Below are 17,942 nucleotides of genomic sequence, written 5' to 3'. Positions count from 1 at the left end.
TTATTTGTTTTCTCTCAAGTAACAGCAACTGAATGTGATTACCTACATAGCATTTACAAAAGTCTGTGGACTTGTTTACATGGTGAATGGACTTGTGCACACACTATGCACGTGCTCACAGTATGAATTTCATTCCACCTCCAGATTACTTGTTTCTCTCACTATCTCATCAAAGCAAACATCTCTTTGCTCAAATCTGGCATAAATATCCCCGTTTAATTCTGTAGAGCATTCTAATTAAATAATTGGGCAGCACAGTTGAGATTTGACTTCCCTGGTGATAACAACTTCTTGCAGCATACTGCAAGCTAAAGGAGGATTACCAAGAAATATTGGTAAGATGGTGTGAACAGGGTTACAGCTGAATGTTTCCATAAATGACAATAATCAATCACATCTTAACAAGATGTTGGTGAAAGTAATTTGTATTATTCCACAGACATGAGCTCTGCTGTCCAGCCAACTCCATTTTTTTATTATTCTGTGCTTGATTTAGCCTGAACAGCTTTGTCAAACCCTGTATTATGCACAACGTACATTCATTTGGTCCCCTGCCTACTCCCCCATTGCGTCTGTGTGCCAGGCACTGTCTGCTGCATCTGATCCCTGTACGTGGCTCCATGCACCAAGAACTGCTGTTTGCATGTCCACTTATCTGCTGACCAGCTGTGCCTGGTATAGGCAAAGCCTCACTGGAGTGCAGCAGCTGAGGAACGTTTGCTCTTTAGTAGGACTCCAGGTGCCAAAGAGCCGTCCTACAGTGGATGCTCTCTAGTTGCAAAGCCAAAGCCCCATCCCATCCTGTGACCAAGTCAAGCATGCCAAGCCATCCAGCAAAAACATGTGTCCCCTTTGCATGGAGAATATCTTTTTGGGGATCATGGCAGTTGAGAGGGCTGACTACATTGGCTTTAGGTCTGGTTGAGTTTGGGCTTTGGATGTGCTTCAACGACACTACGACTGTCATTCCTGCCGCCCTTTCACCACCCAAATTCTTTCATTTCCTTTGGCAGTAGTTTTATCATTACAATTATTCAGAGACACTAAATACTGCTGCTGTCCTGCAGAGGTATGTGACGACTGAAATTCACAGCTTCTGGCAGCACAATGGCGCGTAAGAGTTTGTAGCGTGATGTTTCCAGTGGCTTTGGTCTCCTGTGTTGATTCCCACCCTAGATTTTCACCAGAGCTGCACTGGTTCAGAGCTCACGTGCTGCTCTTGCATGAAGCCGCAGTGAAACAGAGCTGTGAGCTGAAATTCAGGCCCAGTACTTGTTCATTGAATGGTTGGTTATATATGAAGTAAAATACGTAAAATTTAATGTTAATTTAGCAGCAAACTGGATTTGTCTGTGTGTGGTGGTGAGAGAAAATTTTCAGTTACTTCATGTCTGCAGCCCTAGATATGCATGTTTCTCAGCAAATAGTGTAGTTCGTTTGTGGTAGTCAAGGGACAACTGGACTTTGTGGAACTAGTTATTGTGTTTGTTAATGGCTATATTAGAAAGGTGACTATTTGTTTAGGGTCTTGATTTTGTTAACTCATGATTTACAAACCAACAACACTGGTTTCCATTCCTTTCTGCAGGATGACCTTCTGCAGGAGGATACCTTCTTTTAATGCTAAAGAGAACTAGCAAATCCATAAAGTGGAATAATATGAACCCAGTAATTAATTAATACTATTAGTAATAATAGTAATTAATAGTATTTCTCAGCAACATATTGATTTCTAGGCTGAAAACCAAGAATTAGCAGTGGTTTAGTTTTGTTTTCTTTTCATCATAATTTAGGAGACCCGTTGTCAGTTTTTGTAAAGAAGAACAAATATGCCACTGAACATCTGAAATGTGGTTTTTCAAAATTAGGTTCTGATTATTACTTTTGGGATTTGCAATAATAAGCAGGTTTGAACTTCAGTACTATCAACAAGTTGAGATCTTGCTTTTTTTGTGTTTCTTAGAGGTGAATGGAAAATGTGCCATTATCTTGCTGGCAGCAACTATTTGTCTGTCAGCCTAATACTCCCACTGGCTGTGGGAGTATTTTTTTAGTTTTTTAGTGCGGTAATCTTTAGTGCCACATAATCTGGTGCCATATTCCCACTGGCTGTTGGTCTGAAAACTGTAGCTGATCTGTCATAGTCCTTTAACAATTCATCCATTCCAAGGCTGTTAAAAAGCGCTTATTTTTTTTCAAACTCACAAGAGACAATATGCGTACTTATATATTTCCTCAAGAAACCAAATAAATTTCAATCCAGAGAGAGAAATGTACCTAATCTGTATCAAATAAGTGGGGAAAGTGCCCATTTCCTGACAGTGAATGTTTCTGCTCGAGTATTTGCACTGGATTATAATGAAGCTTTTGTTAAGCAGGTTAAATAGACAAAAGCAGTGAAACTTCAAAGGCTGACCAAATGTGCTGAGGTTTTATTTCCCCAGTCTGTAATGCCTGCGTTTGCCTTCCTCTCATTAGCACAGAAAAATAAGCTAGTGGAGCATAGTGTGTTGTCCAACTGTAGTGCCTATAGTGACTGATTTCTAATGGGGTTTTTAGGTGTGAGTATGTAAGGTTTTTTTCAATGTAGATAACAGACCTCCTATGAGAGCGGTTTTAAGGATGACTGCACAGCTGTATTGTAGAGCTCATTTTAGATACCAAGATGCAAAAGCTTCCTTCCAAACAGATATTAAGTCTGTGACTTAATCCAGTGGTTAATTAACTGTTTTTACATGAAGCACACAAAATAGCAAAGGAAACTCTCTTCTTTGGTAAGCTACGAGGAATAAGGTAAAGCAGTGCTCAGTGACATGGTGTAAAAATCCAAGATGGTTTGATATTTCTAACTTCCATTTCCAGTATTCTCTACAGAACAGTTAAATGTGCAGCATCTGCTACCATTTATAGTTTGAAGAATCTTTCCTGCACTGTGGGATTGATTTGGGCATTTGTGTCACTCAGTCAAGGAATTATCAGAGACCACACAGAAGTCTAAAATTTTATTCAGAGAAAAAAGTGAACATGTTTAAAATATACAAAATAATAATAAAACCTAAATTAATTAAAAAGTAATTAAAAATGAAAATATAGAATTTTAAAAGTAGATAAATGACATAACCTCTGTAACAGGTTCCTGTAAGCTCATTTTATAACATTAAAGGTCGTAAGCTAGTGTGGTGTGTATAAGCACAAGTAACAACATTGGACATAGTTGTAAAACAGCAGTGAATTTGGACACTGTGGTTTTGGATTAATTTTGAAAAACTAGTGTAATTCCAATCAAATTGGACTATTTTTGCCTCTCTGAATATTTTGAACAGCCTGAATACCTGTGAAATAGCAAAATCTGGCTCTGAACAGGTAAACGGCATTTATTTGATGTAACCACCCACCTCCACATACCACAGAGCCTCACGGATGTCCCTCTCTTCAGTGTTTTCTTCTGCACTTTTCTAGAACTGCACCTCAATATCTAGACTCTGATGCTATAAAACTAAAGCATTTTCTGAGCTCTATTTCTAATAATACTATTGCTAAAACTTGTATCTTATAAAAGGCTTGCCAGAAAGCATATGAAAAGAACCTTTTAAATATTTTTGGGAACAAAGGCTTTTTAAGTTCGTTTGAAGAAGGAATGTATTGGAGTCAAGACAGGAAAGCTGACCAAGTCACACGGCCTTTAGATATTAAAATTAATACTCTCTTCCTTGAAAATTTCCTACATAATCAAGCTCTTTATGCTAAGTGCCTGAAATATATGCCTTGTCATTCAGGAAGCAAGTAACATTGTAAGCTGCATGAAGTTCTGTCTAATGAGTTCTCAACCCTTCCTCGCTCTGTGGTGGCATGAGCTCCCGAACAACTCCTTTTAAAATGAAATGAGGTGGTTCTGCCTTGGTAAATCAGTAAGTATATTAGAGTGGGGAGCAGGATCTCCCAGACCACTGACCATCGAGGCATGCTGGCTCAGAGGCACCTGAAAGAGGCAAACATTTATGTACCTGGACAGATTATGGATAGCTTTTTCATGAAGTAGAAGTTTGGGTTTGCAACTTATTTGCAATTATTTGCAATGAGGGAACTTCAAGTAGTCTCCTATTATTTCATAATGGAGGAAATGAAGAAGCCAGACAGGAACTAACAAGTCAACAAACAAAGGAACTTCAGGGGCCTAGTCCAGGCTCGAAGCTATTACCAGACAGGCTGACAGAGCATTCATCCGACAGAAATCTGCAGTTGACTTTATTAAGTCAGGAAATCAGGAAGGTTTTTAGTTTTTTCTCTACGACAGGCCTAATTTTTTTGTGGAAGGCACCCTGAAAGTTCTCATGTCATTTTTAGCTTTTGTCTCTGCAAAAATTTCATTTCACTTTCACAGAGGAAACTAAAGCAAAACATACAACATTTGCTTGCTACTTAAAAAATGAATTAAGACACAGTTCCCTAATTCAAACTCAGAAGAAGCAGCTTTCATCAGCAAGGCAAAGTTATTGGTGTCATTGAATCGTGAGTGTTTTTTAACATTTTTCATTCCTTTAAAATTAAAAGGCTGCTTTTGAGATCACTTTTTCAAATTCACCACTAAATGTTGGTTTATTATTGCAATCATGATGATACTTTGCCTTGTTGATGGTTGCAGGGACAGAGAAGGCCTGGGGTCTGCAAGTAAGAAGCTATGGGAAACTCTTGCCTGCAGCTATTTCTGAACTCACTCCCTTCAGTGTTCCCAAACTCAACTGGACTATGCTTCTGCAACAGACTTTCTAACTGCAAATCTATGATTTTGTTCTAGCTTGCCTATACCTCGTTGTTTTTAAAATGGCTGTGAGCTTGGTCTAATTTCTGGTTTGAAAACACAGTATAATTGGACAACGCAATTTTATTTTGCCTTCAAGGTTGTTTTCCTCTTCCTGTTTCACAGATACACCATGCCTGAAGAGTTTGTACTTTTCCTGTCAAATGTTCTTTCAATTTAAGCAATGCCTCCTCCTGAGACATGTCTCATTAAGAGTAAGATGCCTTAGGAATGACTGGAACTTGATTTACAACAGGAAAAAAATGATTTTGAGAAGATTGTTAATCAAGCAAGGAAAGTTTTTGGGAAGCAATTTCTATATACAAAGAACAATACTGAAGTGTTATTTGGAGTAAATACTATTAATCTATTTATGTCATAATTTATGCTGTTTTTCTGTGCTACTTTGAGTCCATTTACTGTTTACTAAAGTGGGAAGAAGCAGCTGCATTTTTGCTAGACCTTCAGATAAACATTGTAGCTTCAAGTCCAGCATCTTTGCACATAAAGGTTTTTACACACGTTCAAGGTTTGAATTTTGTCCAAATCATGGAAAACTCACATCACCTGCTTGCTTCATGAGTAGATGTATCTGGTGTTTAAAAGTGATTTAATTAATTCAGTGCTTGGTTTTAAAAACAGTAGCTGAAAATAGAAGGCAAATGTTACTATATCTGCTATACAGAAATATTTCAGTACATTTTTTCTTATTTTTTCTCCCTTTTAAGGGTCAAAAGGCTTGGATAGAGAAGACCTTTTCGAAAAGAGAGTGCATCTGTGTAATTGCCAACAACAAAGACATTAGCAGGTAACATTTGAAATTTTTGTTTTGGCCAACAGAAAAGGTTAATACTGAAGAAACTGGACTTGATTTGGATTTAGACATGTGAAACTGAGACCCAGATTACTCACTGCCCTTAAAGGGAGATGACAGGGGAACAAAAGTGCAAGACATGTTTGCACTCGAATTTGTTCCGAGCCATGGGACATGTCATACAAAGATGATAAGGCAGGAGGGGCAGCAAGTTGTTAGTTCCGAGCTTTGCAAACCAGAGCATAAATTCATACTGAATTCTGAAAGCAAGGGTGCAATAATGTGCACTGTGAAGCAAGTGGTACCATTCTTCACAGTTGGTATGACATGGGAATTTCTGAGATCAACAAGCGGCCCAGATCAACAAGCGGCCCAGGAGAAGCAGGGCGGGGGGATGCACCACCACACACTACCAATAACAATACTATACAGGGGAACTGGAATTCTTAGTCCAAATATTAATATTACTGCTACTGCATGGGCTAGCTAAATTGTGGTCCAGCTTGTTTGGATAACATAACAGTTTATGTCACATGCTAGTTGTCACCTCTGAGTAAGAAACAGATGGTCACTGCTCCTGTTCTGCATTCTTCCTCCTTCCCTGTCCTTTAGCCTAGAACAGCTTTCCAGTGTATAACAGAAATGAAGTGAAATTTTTTATCTTTGCTAGTTAAGAAACACCTGTGGGCTGGTAATTCTGGCATATGTGTGTATGCAAATACAACAGATATGACCTAGAAGAGATGGTTCTATGATTCATGTAGAGCATTTCTGATTTATTCTTTTTTTTTTTTAAATCACTATCCAATATTGAAGATATTGTAATCAAAGTCACTTCAAATTTTAACTTACAGGTGCTGCTGTGGCCAGCTCATTAACCAACATATTCCACCTCCTCCAAGTATAACAGCTAATAAAAATGGAGAAGACGCAAAGCAAGTGGAAGCTCAATCAGAGAAGTGGTCTGTCAGTAAACACACCCAAACATACCCAACTGATGCCTATGGAAACCTTGAATTCCAGGGAGGAGGACATTCAAATAAGGCCATGGTAAGGAGCATAGACTACTCAGGTATTCATCTGGTGTGTTAGCTTAATAGATATGTGTCAGGATTCCAGCTCACTCAGTGCATAATCCATTGAAATCAAAGGAGGTCTCTTTGCTGTCTCAGAAAGGTGTGGACAAGACACTCAAAAAGAGAAAGAGAGAGAAAAGGCAAGAGAAAAATAATATCTACTTAGGAAGCACCTTGTAATGTCTTGATGAAACAGTTTCATTGAAGTTACTGTCAGCAAATATCAGCTAAGGAGGCAGCTGCATGTATTAATGCCCAAGGTTCCATCTGTTTGTATTAGATTTGTGGGCCGAATAACCCAGCATGGATACAGATTTTTTCCTAAGGTTTGAAGTTTAATAAAAATAGAAATTAATCTTGCCTTCCTGAAAGACGGAGGCCTGATGGAGCTGGAAAATGGACTGTTGAGTTTTCTTAGCACTAGAAGTAACAGCAAGTCAAGCCTCTGAAAAAAATCTCTTTCTGTTTTGCCTCTCTTCTGAACAAATCCAAACCTAGATTTGTTTCTTTGCCTGTTTGCTTTCTTATCTGTCTGCTGAGACTGCCACTCGAGACAACCACACTGCACAAACTTATCCAAAATGTATGGGAGAGGTTGGTGGTTTTTGTTAGTGGTGGTTTGTTTGTTTTTAAAGCAGAAATAAACACAAGTTTATTTCATAGTTTTCTTTGATAGAGTAATAGTTTGAAAAGAAATCACAATGGTGGAACTAAACTGAGAGGAATGCAAATCATTCCTTCAGAGGCAGAAATATATATGTCAACAGTGAATGGGATAAAATGTAACATAAGCCTCCTATTTCCTATGAAGGTCGTTGCTTCTCTTTGGCAGTCAAACCAGAGGTTTTAGGAACACTACAAAACACCTTCCAGTCATTTTAAATAGGTGGCTTCCAACAATGCAGATTTGTAATAGGAGCTTAGGATCACTTGATTGCAGTCAGTTTTGCAGGTGAAGAGAGGAAAGTGGTGCTTTTAAAATTCATGAAGTGAATGGTAAATTCTCAATAGAGAAGTGGAAGGTTTCAACCTGTTTTTTCTAATCATAAGCAGCAGACAAATTTAATAATGTGTTGCTTAAAAATTGTAAAACTCTTTTTTCAAGATGGAAGGCTTAATATAACCATTCTTTGTTCAGTCGATAGACAATTTATAGAGCAGATGGAGTGATAATACTACACATTGCTCTTTGCAGTATATCCGTGTGTCCTATGACACTAAACCAGATTCTCTGCTGCATCTCATGGTGAAAGACTGGCAACTGGAACTGCCCAAACTCTTAATCTCTGTCCATGGAGGCCTCCAGAACTTTGAAATGCAACCTAAATTAAAGCAAGTATTTGGAAAAGGTCTGATAAAGGCTGCCATGACCACAGGAGCTTGGATTTTCACTGGAGGTGTTAGTACAGGTAAGCAATTACCAGCACTTTTAGTTTACTTAAGAATTCAGTGATGTTCATTCACTAATCTTTCCCACAGGCAGAAGATTTAAGTCTACATGAATGAGTCATTAGCTACTAGACCAAAAAAAAAGCATTGTAATCATTTGTGTTAATCTCCTACCCAGCCCAGACCATAAGATTTTCCTGGGTCAGTATCAATTTGCATTACTTGGTGTTTCCCCTGAAAAAAATTTTCATCCTTGGTTTCAGTAGCAAGTAATCTACCACTAGTTATCATACATTTTTTTCAGTGGTTGGTTATCCTTGTAGTTAAGAAATCTCCTACTCCAGATTTGCCTAGCTTTAGCTTCTTACTGTTTTTTTGTACAAAGATCTTTCTGTTACTACAAGTATATTTCCTGAGCATGTTTTCATACACAGCACTTTTGTGAAACTGTACAGGCTGAGTTTCATAAAACGCTCATACTAAGCATGTTTTCCAGTCCTTCGGTCATTATCACACCGCTGCTTTGAACTCTCTCTAGTTTTTTAACAGCCTTCTTGAATTTTGGATGCTGCAATTTTTGAGACAGTGCTTGATGAAGCTTTTAATCCCTGAAGTAAAACTGTCTTTCTGCTTCCGTTTGACACTTTCCTGTTCATGCAGCCAAGGACTGAGTTAGCCTTTAGGCTGTGTGATCTCTTTGAGAGTTAATGACCAATTGATAATCCACCTTAAATGCCATGTCCCTGAGTCACTGTCTCTATGGGATCACCCACCACCATGCATGCCACACGTTTTGTCTTGTAATTATACAAGGTATTTGTTCTTAAATGAATGACTGTAAAATAGCAATCTTGAAACACAAACCTGAAGTCAGTTGCAAATGTCTCTACTTGAAGACATTGCAATCTCCTGTTTGCATTTTCCTCCGGTCTTCTGGCCACCTGAAACAGTTTTATGTTTCTGTGTTTCCTTTTTGACCATATCTAAAATACCAGTTGTACAGCAACTCCACTAGGAGGTTTTTGGCACTGTTCCTGGGTTCTGTCAAAAAAACGGTGTCTGATATGATGTCCAAAATCTGAAAGACATGTTGAAAAATAGCTGTTTTGATGATTCCTATATATTGTTACATTTTGAGACCAGTTGGTTTCTAATTAATTTCATTTGTTAATATCAATTCTGAGTGATCTTCAAAAAACAATCAGATGCAAACTTTTCTTATAATATTTCTATAACAATATCTTTATTTAGCTGAAATAAATCTTTATGTCAAGTTATTTCTCAGAAAACTATGTAACATAAGAATGAATTCCTTTGACTTTCGTTTTACAACAAAGATCTAATTTCTTTAGGGGAAGGTGATGATTGCTATGTAGAATAATTTTTAAGTGAAAAAATATTTCTTAGATAACTATAGAGTTGGGGTTTTTTGCTTGCTCAGACCCCAGTGATAGCATTCCATATGTATTTAGCATTGTGTACAATGAACAATATAATTCCAGACAATGGTACAGATTACACTGTGGCAAGTTAAGTAACTGGGTAAGTCTTTCAAAGAGTTCATTGAATTCAGAACAAGGATGTGAAAAGGCAATAGGATTTACATGCAACTATTAAAAAATAAAAGCATGGGTTTGTCTGCATTGCATGTTCTATTATAAAGTAGAGATACCAGTTTAGTAGTGAAAGCAATCCAGAAAAGCAGGTAGATGCATGAGAGGCAAGAAGAAAATTCTGTTTTTTAGTGCTCTCTCAAAAGTGCCAAGAATGAATTAAATGAATTGTACCTATAGGTGTCATTCGTCATGTGGGAGATGCCTTGAAAGATCATTCTTCCAAATCCAGAGGACGAATATGTGCCATAGGAATTGCACCGTGGGGCATTGTAGAAAACAAGGAAGATCTGATAGGAAAAGATGTAAGTCTTTAAGGAAACTCCTGTGTAATTAGCAATGTCAGCTGTGTAACAAAATACACTGTTCATCTTTTTGGAGTTCTAATATTTTCACTGTTTCTAAAGCATGCCTAAGAGCTGAAATTGAACAATTTATTGAAGAAAAGCAGTTGTTTAAATATATTTGTCAGGTTGTCATATATGACCTCAAAGTAAATATGGAGCTAGTGAGGTTTCCATTGCTTTCAATAGTAGAGACCTCTCTGTGGTGACAGAGTTTTAGGTCCTAACTTCTGTATGGCATGCTGAGACTTCTATAAATCATATAAGGGCCTTTATGTATACAAGACTGGCATTTATTGTAGATGGGTGCTCTGCAGTGGCATATTAATTACTAGGAACTCCAAATGAGAATGTGTTTTCTAATGCAGTTAGAGGAGTAACGCAGCGTGTGATCAAGGAGAGTACGTTAATGAGCTTAAGGGAACACGCAGGAGAGTGCACAGATGTGACTGTCATCCTCCAAAGAAAACACTGCTGTGAAGAGTTCAAGTTTTGAATGTAAAAGCAAGCTCCATTTCTAATTCCCCTCTATTTTTGGTTACAAAGGTCTGGTTGATTTGTTCCCTCATAAGGCATGTGCTTCTGTTGGGCGGTGTGGGGGATTTTCACATTTAGTTCTTAGTTCTAATCTAGGTGCATCTATCCTTTTGACACACAGGTAACACGGGTTTACCAAACAATGTCAAACCCTCTAAGTAAGCTCTCTGTGCTCAACAGTTCCCATACCCACTTCATTCTGGCAGACAATGGTACGCTAGGTAAATATGGAGCTGAAGTAAAGTTACGACGTCAGTTGGAAAAACACATTTCCCTCCAGAAAATTAACACACGTAAGTACAGTGGGGCAAACTGTAAACATAACATCTTAAAGGAAGGGAGGGAAGAAGGGCTTGAAATATTTCAAGGTATTGAAATTAAATGCTTCTTCCAGCTCTTTCTAGCAGGAATTTGATCAGGACTGTGTGACTAAACTAGAACATATGCTGTCTGATAAGCGGTGAAAGAGCCCACATCTAACAGCATGGAAAACCCAGAAGAGTAAGAATTGCATAAAGGAAGGAAGAAAAGTTGACAAATAATAGCGAGGAGAAGCTTCAAATGAGTAAGAATTTAAGGAAAGGGAAATGTAAAGAATTTGTGCGCTTCTAGCTAGAACTCATAAGCATCAGAATGGGGTGATTTTGTACAGTTCCTGTTTACAGGAATCCTGTGCAGCTCAGTGGTTTCTGATTCCAGATGTTCATACTAACATTTTATTTTCTCTTTTATACAAATTTGTTTCATTTGAAATATCACACTCAAAATTCTTTGATCTTCTAGATAAACTCAGCTGGGATTTTGATTTTTAATGAAGCCATTATAAAGATAATTTCACATCAGTGCTTTCATATTTAGAGTTTTGTGCAGTTTTAAAATTTCTGCCAGTTCTTACAGCCTCTCTAAAACAACTTTCTAGAATTCTTTTTGTCATTGCTTAGAAAAAAATTCTTTTAAAAGACATTTTATCATTAACATTTTTGTAGAAAAAAATGGGTTTTTTAAAGATTAAATAAATAAAAAATTATAGTAACTGTGGTTTTCCAACTTTAAAAAAAAACCACCACCACAACCTAATTAAAAATGGTCCAAAAAAAGTTAATAGTCTTTGAATCCACACTTCAATTAAGTGCTACTGGAGATTAGACATCAGTTCTACCGGTTGCCTTTCTGACTTCTTACAGATGCTGTTATAACCTGTGTAGGCCTGTATAAATAAAAAAACCCAAACATTCGGGATGACAATTGCATTGAACTCTACAAAAGTTTCTAATAGGGCTTAAGCTAGAATCTGCTCATATGGGTAGAGCAGAAAAATGAAGTAGAATGCCAGGTAAAGCCGAAAGGCACAGTTAGAGGTCAGCCACAAGATATCTAAACATTCCGGAAAGTCTTTAAGGACTGCTTTTTGCCTATAGTAAGCTTAAGAAACTGAACTCACCAAAATAATGCCCCTTGCCATTGAGTGTGAAGACAGTGTCATGCACTGTTGGCCACAGACATTAGAAATAGCTAACATTAGCTATGCTTTTTTCATCTTTGTCTTCTGCAGAAGTGCTGGGAGAGTTGTAACATTGTAAAAGGGAGCATTGGCTTGGAAGATAAGGAAGTCAGGGCCTAGAGGCAAGATGTTCTGTATCATTTCTTTTAATACTACTGGGGCTGGGGATATTGGTTCTGATTTAAGTAGTGTTTGGTGTTTTTTGTCATGAGAAGGGCAAAGTTGGGAATACACATAGGAATTAAGAGTTCTGTGAAGGGCTGCAGTACACCTACTAGTAACAACATACAGGGAGTCGTTTTGTTTCTTTTTAATCACTTCAAGCACAGGCATCTCTTCTGGAAATCTCAGCAGGAATCACTAAGGATTTCACGGACACACAGGCCGGCCCATGTGACTCCTCCTTATCAGAGCTGGGGTAAATATGACAGGAGGATGTCAGGAAGCTTCTGCTGTTATTGTGCATGGTGTTCCTGTTCTTCAGAGAGGAATGAAGGTTGAAAATACGAACTCTTTCACGCGTTCTCAGCCGTACAATAAAGCGCATCTTCTTTATAAAGCGCTGGTCATTTTGCAGATTAAGAACTGAATTCAAATGCTTATAATAGTGGGATTAGTCAGCCTTCAGGTAATGTTTTGTCCTTCATTTCCCCAAATATCTTGTGACCAAGGCTACTGAGACCATGTGACCTGTGGGCTTCCCTTTGTCATCCTATGCCTGGAGATCACAGTGAGGCAGGGACAGCAAAGGGATGCTCAGCTGTCGTCTCTTCCATCGGCCAGCCATTTCAGCCTCATGATAAAGACACTAATGTAATATTTTTTGTCTTAGGAGGAAGCATAGGTATATGTCACCTTACTGAAGACTTCCTGTAGGTAACCAATGAAGAGTTAAGGCATTAAAGATACAGTAGCTTGGAGCCATGCAAGTAACGGTGAAGCTAATGAAGTAATAGGAGAATCATATTAGCTGTTTTATCTGTACATGGTGTCTGTCGAAAGAGATTACCAACAGTTCACCAACCCTGAGTGAATAAATGATCAGTATGGAGCTGATGCAAAAGCAAGGGCAGAGAGACATCTTACTCTTTTCCTTTTGGGGCTATGAAATGGCATATGGACATTTTTCCTGGTGTAGGCCATGAAATGGCCATAATTTTTCCTAACTGCTCTGGTTTGAAGTGATGCTGTAAAACAGAAATCACATCTACTCATAATATCTTAACCCCTTAAACTAAGTTTCAGTGACACTTCTTTTTTTGTTTCTGTTCTTCTGTTTTTTTGCAGGGCTGGGACAAGGTGTTCCTGTAGTTGGGCTCATAGTGGAAGGGGGTCCCAACGTCATCTCCATTGTCTTAGAGTGTCTACGAGAAGAACCCCCTCTCCCTGTTGTGATATGTGATGGTAGCGGACGAGCATCAGATATTCTGTCATTTGCACACAAGTATTCAGAAGAAGGAGGGTAAGATTTTGAGATCTTCACCAAAGCTGTGTCTTGCTTGGGAGGACAATGTAGGGAGGACAATATGCCTTGCTTTCATTAAAGTTTCATAAAAAACTCAGGGACAAAATGCTACTAACAGAGGCATTCTGCTGTCCCTCAACTTTTGTTGCCTGTTTGATCTTAGCCCTGGCGTTAATGAGTAGAAATTGTTACCATTTGGAATGTTCATTGAAGTAAGCTTGCTCTCAGTGCTGTTACACAAGCTCCATCAAAGTTTGTTGCATTATAGTTGGTGCTGGTTGGGTGTGTTAGAAGCACGGAACAAGTGGTTCCCAAGAACTACTCTTTTTCTCAGGCCAGGGCTGAGGTTAATTAGTGCATGTATTTGCAAAATTTGTACTGCCTGATTCTAGCGTGTTGTATGAATGAGCTTCATTCTCCAAGAGTGCCAGAGCAGCTGAAAAAATGTTGGGTTTCCTTCTATTCTCTTGCTGTTTTTTGCATTTATGATGGTTCTTCAGGGCAGTGCTGCCTGATGTCATGAACAGAGTGGAGGAAGTTGTCTGGAGCATTCTGCTCCACAGCCCTCCTGTCCATTGCCCAAATGAATCTGTAAAAGTCACTCACAATCCAGAGTTTTCTGGAATCTGTTATTTTTATGGTTGGTTATCTGCTCCTTTGGTTGATAGAAAGTATGGTTAGTTTAAAAAACATACAAAGCCTATACTAGCAGCGTAAAGTTCATCTGCTCTGCAGAGTAATTATCTGTCCTGACAAATACTCCCAAGCAGAAGCAGAGTATTGCATTTTTAATTTAAAATATTGCTTCCCCAGTCAAGTTTCATACATACATTCCCCATTGTCATTGTTAATATCAGGATTTTATGTTTAGTAGCCAGCTTCAGGCAAAAACCTAGTATATTGTCTTGATTAGAGTATGGCACACCCGTCTCGCACTGAAGAAATAGCCTATTTCCTTGACTGAAGTTGGAGCTTAGCTTGGATTAAATATTAAGCAGACAGCTAGTATTGTCAAGCAGTGCAGATGTTATTTGCTGAATTGGGAGAGCAGCTCTGATGCTGGATTTTTTTTATGTTTACACATAGTACATATTTAATCCTACCAACAGTACTTATGATTCAGCAACTTGCTTTTCCTTTCCGTCGACCAAGCCTCCTTAGCTTAGATCAAACTTCGCTGCTTTTTTTTTTCCTTTCTTATTCATCCTTCCTATCAGCTCATAGGTAATTGAAAGAGCTTATCAGGATCAGTCTGTCTGAGATCAGCTCACTGCATGACTTTCTCTCCCAGATGCAGTGTCCAATTTTCCTCTCCAATAACGATGATGAGATAAATGTGTTCATTTGGTAAGGCAGGTCTGTAATGAGAATTTTTTGTCAGCTCTGCTGTCTGAAAGAATCATTTTCTTACAATGAACTTTGAATTTTACTGCACTTCACAGGCTCAGCTGTCTCACTGCTTTGAATGCCTGGTGGTAATGTTTGCTATCGGCTGAAAATACATGTGTTTTATTAGGAAATGGATGAAGATTGAAGGGCTTTGTTTCTCTGTTTCAGATTGCTTTGAGAGATCAAACATTTCTGACCTTTCTAGAATGTTTTTGATCTGATTTCTTTAATCATCTTTTGGTTTGTTTGTTTCTCAGTTGGATATTATGAGGTTTCAGATACGCTAGCAATTTAAATCCTCTGTTTAAGAGGATATCCAAGATAACCAAGGTGACGTATCAGTAATGTGAAATATTTTGGGGTTTTTAGCTATATGCAAAGGGCCTTGCAACATCTGGAGGCAAAGGTAGGAGTCCTGTAAGGTGTACTGCTGAAATCCTGAAGATTGAACTTCTTAACAAAAGTATATCTGTAATATATAACAGGAGTAAGAGCTACCTGCATTATATTCCAGGGTGAAAGGATAGTTCAAATTCTCTGCCAGTTTTTAAATCAATGCTGAGGTACTGAGATGCTTAAGAGCCAGTCTGGGTATGAATTTACTAATTACTGTTGACTCTTCATGAACTCCTTACCTGTACTGAAAGCGAAGATGCTGTGTGTTTTCATTTATTTTCAAAATGAAGTCATTGCACTGGTGGATGAAATATTGTTTCTCAAAAAGCAGGCCTTCTGAATATATATTAATTCTGGCAATGTCTTCTTATGTCTCATTTTTCATTTAGGATAATAAGCGAATCCCTTAGGGACCAGCTTCTAGTTACCATCCAGAAAACCTTTAACTACAACAAGAATCAAGCTCATCAGCTGTTCATCATTCTTATGGAGTGCATGAAAAAAAAAGAACTTGTAAGTGTCCTAAAAGTAGCTTCACAAAGATAATTTCTGTGACCAAACTTTATAGAGTACTTTCAAGTGCCATTCTCCCAAGGTTGGGTTACAGTTTAACCTTCCCCCCCTCCCCTCCCCATAGCTCCATAAATGTACACAATCACTCATGCATAAGCATAGGCCAAGAAAGGAATTTTGTCTTCTGGAAAGCCTCTAAAACCAATTTCAGATTCTTCTCCTGTGTAAGTTGATGTGTAAGAGCCTTATTTCACGGACTTCCACAAGGCAGACTAAGACACTGAGATAAATGCACTAAAACCAGGAGCAACTGCAGAAAGTAGAGAAAAATAATTGAACAAAGAGTTCCTAGGAGCAGTAAGCATTCAGAGTCCATCAGCACAGTTTTGGTCTTCTGATGTAGTTACTTTTTAACAGCCTTTCCTTCCAGTAAAATGGGCTATTCAGGTCTTTCAAAAGAAATTGGAACATTAAGTGTTCTTGAAGATCCCAGCCTTGCTTGATCCTGGCTCGTTGCAAGCCTGTTCTATGTACTGTACCACTCAGTCAGGTTCCTGCCTGACTGCCATATCCCAGCTGCAGAGAAAAGTGTGCTCAGGAAAACAAATTCTGTAACATTCACATCTGTTGTCTGTGAACACTGTCTTGAAATTGTGTTCACTGTACCTGTGCCTTTGCAGGCAAAATGAATCTTTATGGGCTTTCCTTTGACTATTTGTCTTAGTGGATTTTTGTAAATATGACCTCTCCCTTGAGTCCTGGTATAATTCCATTTCATTCTTTCATACAAATCCTAAGCAGCTGTTTTAATAGCAGATGAAGAGTCTGATGGATTTTTTGTGGGTTTTTTTAATTACAGCTGGAACTGGTATGGTTGATATTTTTATATTTTTTGCTAAAGTTGCATATTTATTAGGTAGAAACAAGAGAGAACTACCACAGCCTTCTCCTCAGACTGTGTGTAGGGAATCAGATAACTAAACTGCTATTGAATTTAAGCATGAAATGTGGGGCAGTTTCATTCTTCAGGATGCCTAATTGTATCACTGAGGAAGTGACACCTATAATACGAGCAGCTTTAAAGAAACTATTTGAATGACAGATGAAACTTTTCTCATGAGTCTGAGAAAAGAGGGAATTTTTTTCCAAGTTCTTAGAAAAATGGTGTTTCATGCTCCCTTAAAACTAAGTGTGTTTTCCTTCCACAGAGCCGACACTTTCTGTCTTTGGCCAGCTTGGAGACAAACTCTAAACTCTGGTCTTACCAAGTTTAATACTGTCTCTAATAGATGACGTGAAACTTTTTTCTTAAAAATTTAAATAAACAATAAACTGAATATAGCATTCCTTACAGTTCTTACTCTTTTGGGTAGGGAGTGTTCTTTTGATTTCTAAAAGTAACTGTTTAGTTGTTCAATGAGAAATAGAAGGGGGGAAAAAAGTCTTTTCCCTGGTGTATTTGCTTGTTACTTGCCATGGCAATACTGCATGTAGTAGCTGCCAGTGTTTGCATTTCCAGTCTCAGATTTGGAGCAAAGAAAATTAATACAACGTAATTTTTAGTTATCTAAGCCTAAATCTTGACATATTTACTTCAGAATCGGTGCAGTGATTTAGTTTGAGCATGAGGTCAGGTGCGTTGTTGTGAAAAAGGGGAGCAGCCCCTATATGTTACTTGCGTAAGTGCCATTGATTCTTAAGTAATAGCTTTTGTGCAAGTAAGATCTGAATCAAATTATCTAAAATTTGACCTGACTTACACACAGAGATCACAGAATATCCCACCATTTTTTGCTAGAGCTGTCACTACCATGCACAGGCATGCTTCTGGTTCCATCTTCTTCTGTTGTGTGGTTTCATATTGACTTGATATTATTAGTGAGTGAAGGGCTAATGCAAGAAAGATACCACTTGATCCCCGCTTAGAGTAATAGGAAACAGAGCTGAACTCAGCACAACGGTACTAATCATAATGCAAAGAAACTTCCTCAAATGTGTACATCAAGCTTTGTGCTAGTCCTCTTTTTATACAAGCTGCTCCCAGTGATCAAAGTACCAGGCAAGACATTAATTTTACATTACTTTTGAGCAATTAAGGTAAACACCT

General features: G+C 38.2%; 1 protein-coding gene across 5 annotated transcripts in view; it reads left to right on the top strand.

Moving 5' to 3' along the window:
• Positions 1–17,942, top strand: part of TRPM1 (transient receptor potential cation channel subfamily M member 1) — a 155,786-nt gene that overhangs the window by 101,191 nt on the left and 36,653 nt on the right. For all 5 annotated transcript variants that reach the window (XM_075160238.1, XM_075160239.1, XM_075160237.1 and 2 more), the window contains 7 exons: positions 5,527–5,606; positions 6,467–6,662; positions 7,884–8,097; positions 9,871–9,995; positions 10,693–10,864; positions 13,360–13,534; positions 15,712–15,835. In XM_075160238.1, coding sequence (XP_075016339.1) covers positions 5,527–5,606; positions 6,467–6,662; positions 7,884–8,097; positions 9,871–9,995; positions 10,693–10,864; positions 13,360–13,534; positions 15,712–15,835 — 1,086 coding nt within the window. The remainder of the gene's footprint in view (positions 1–5,526; positions 5,607–6,466; positions 6,663–7,883; positions 8,098–9,870; positions 9,996–10,692; positions 10,865–13,359; positions 13,535–15,711; positions 15,836–17,942) is intronic.

The sequence above is a fragment of the Calonectris borealis genome, chromosome 11 (genome assembly GCF_964195595.1).
Source record: "Calonectris borealis chromosome 11, bCalBor7.hap1.2, whole genome shotgun sequence".
Taxonomy (NCBI): Eukaryota; Metazoa; Chordata; class Aves; order Procellariiformes; family Procellariidae; genus Calonectris; species Calonectris borealis.
Note: the sequence above shows the minus strand (reverse complement) of the source record. Positions and strands in the feature narration are given on the sequence as shown.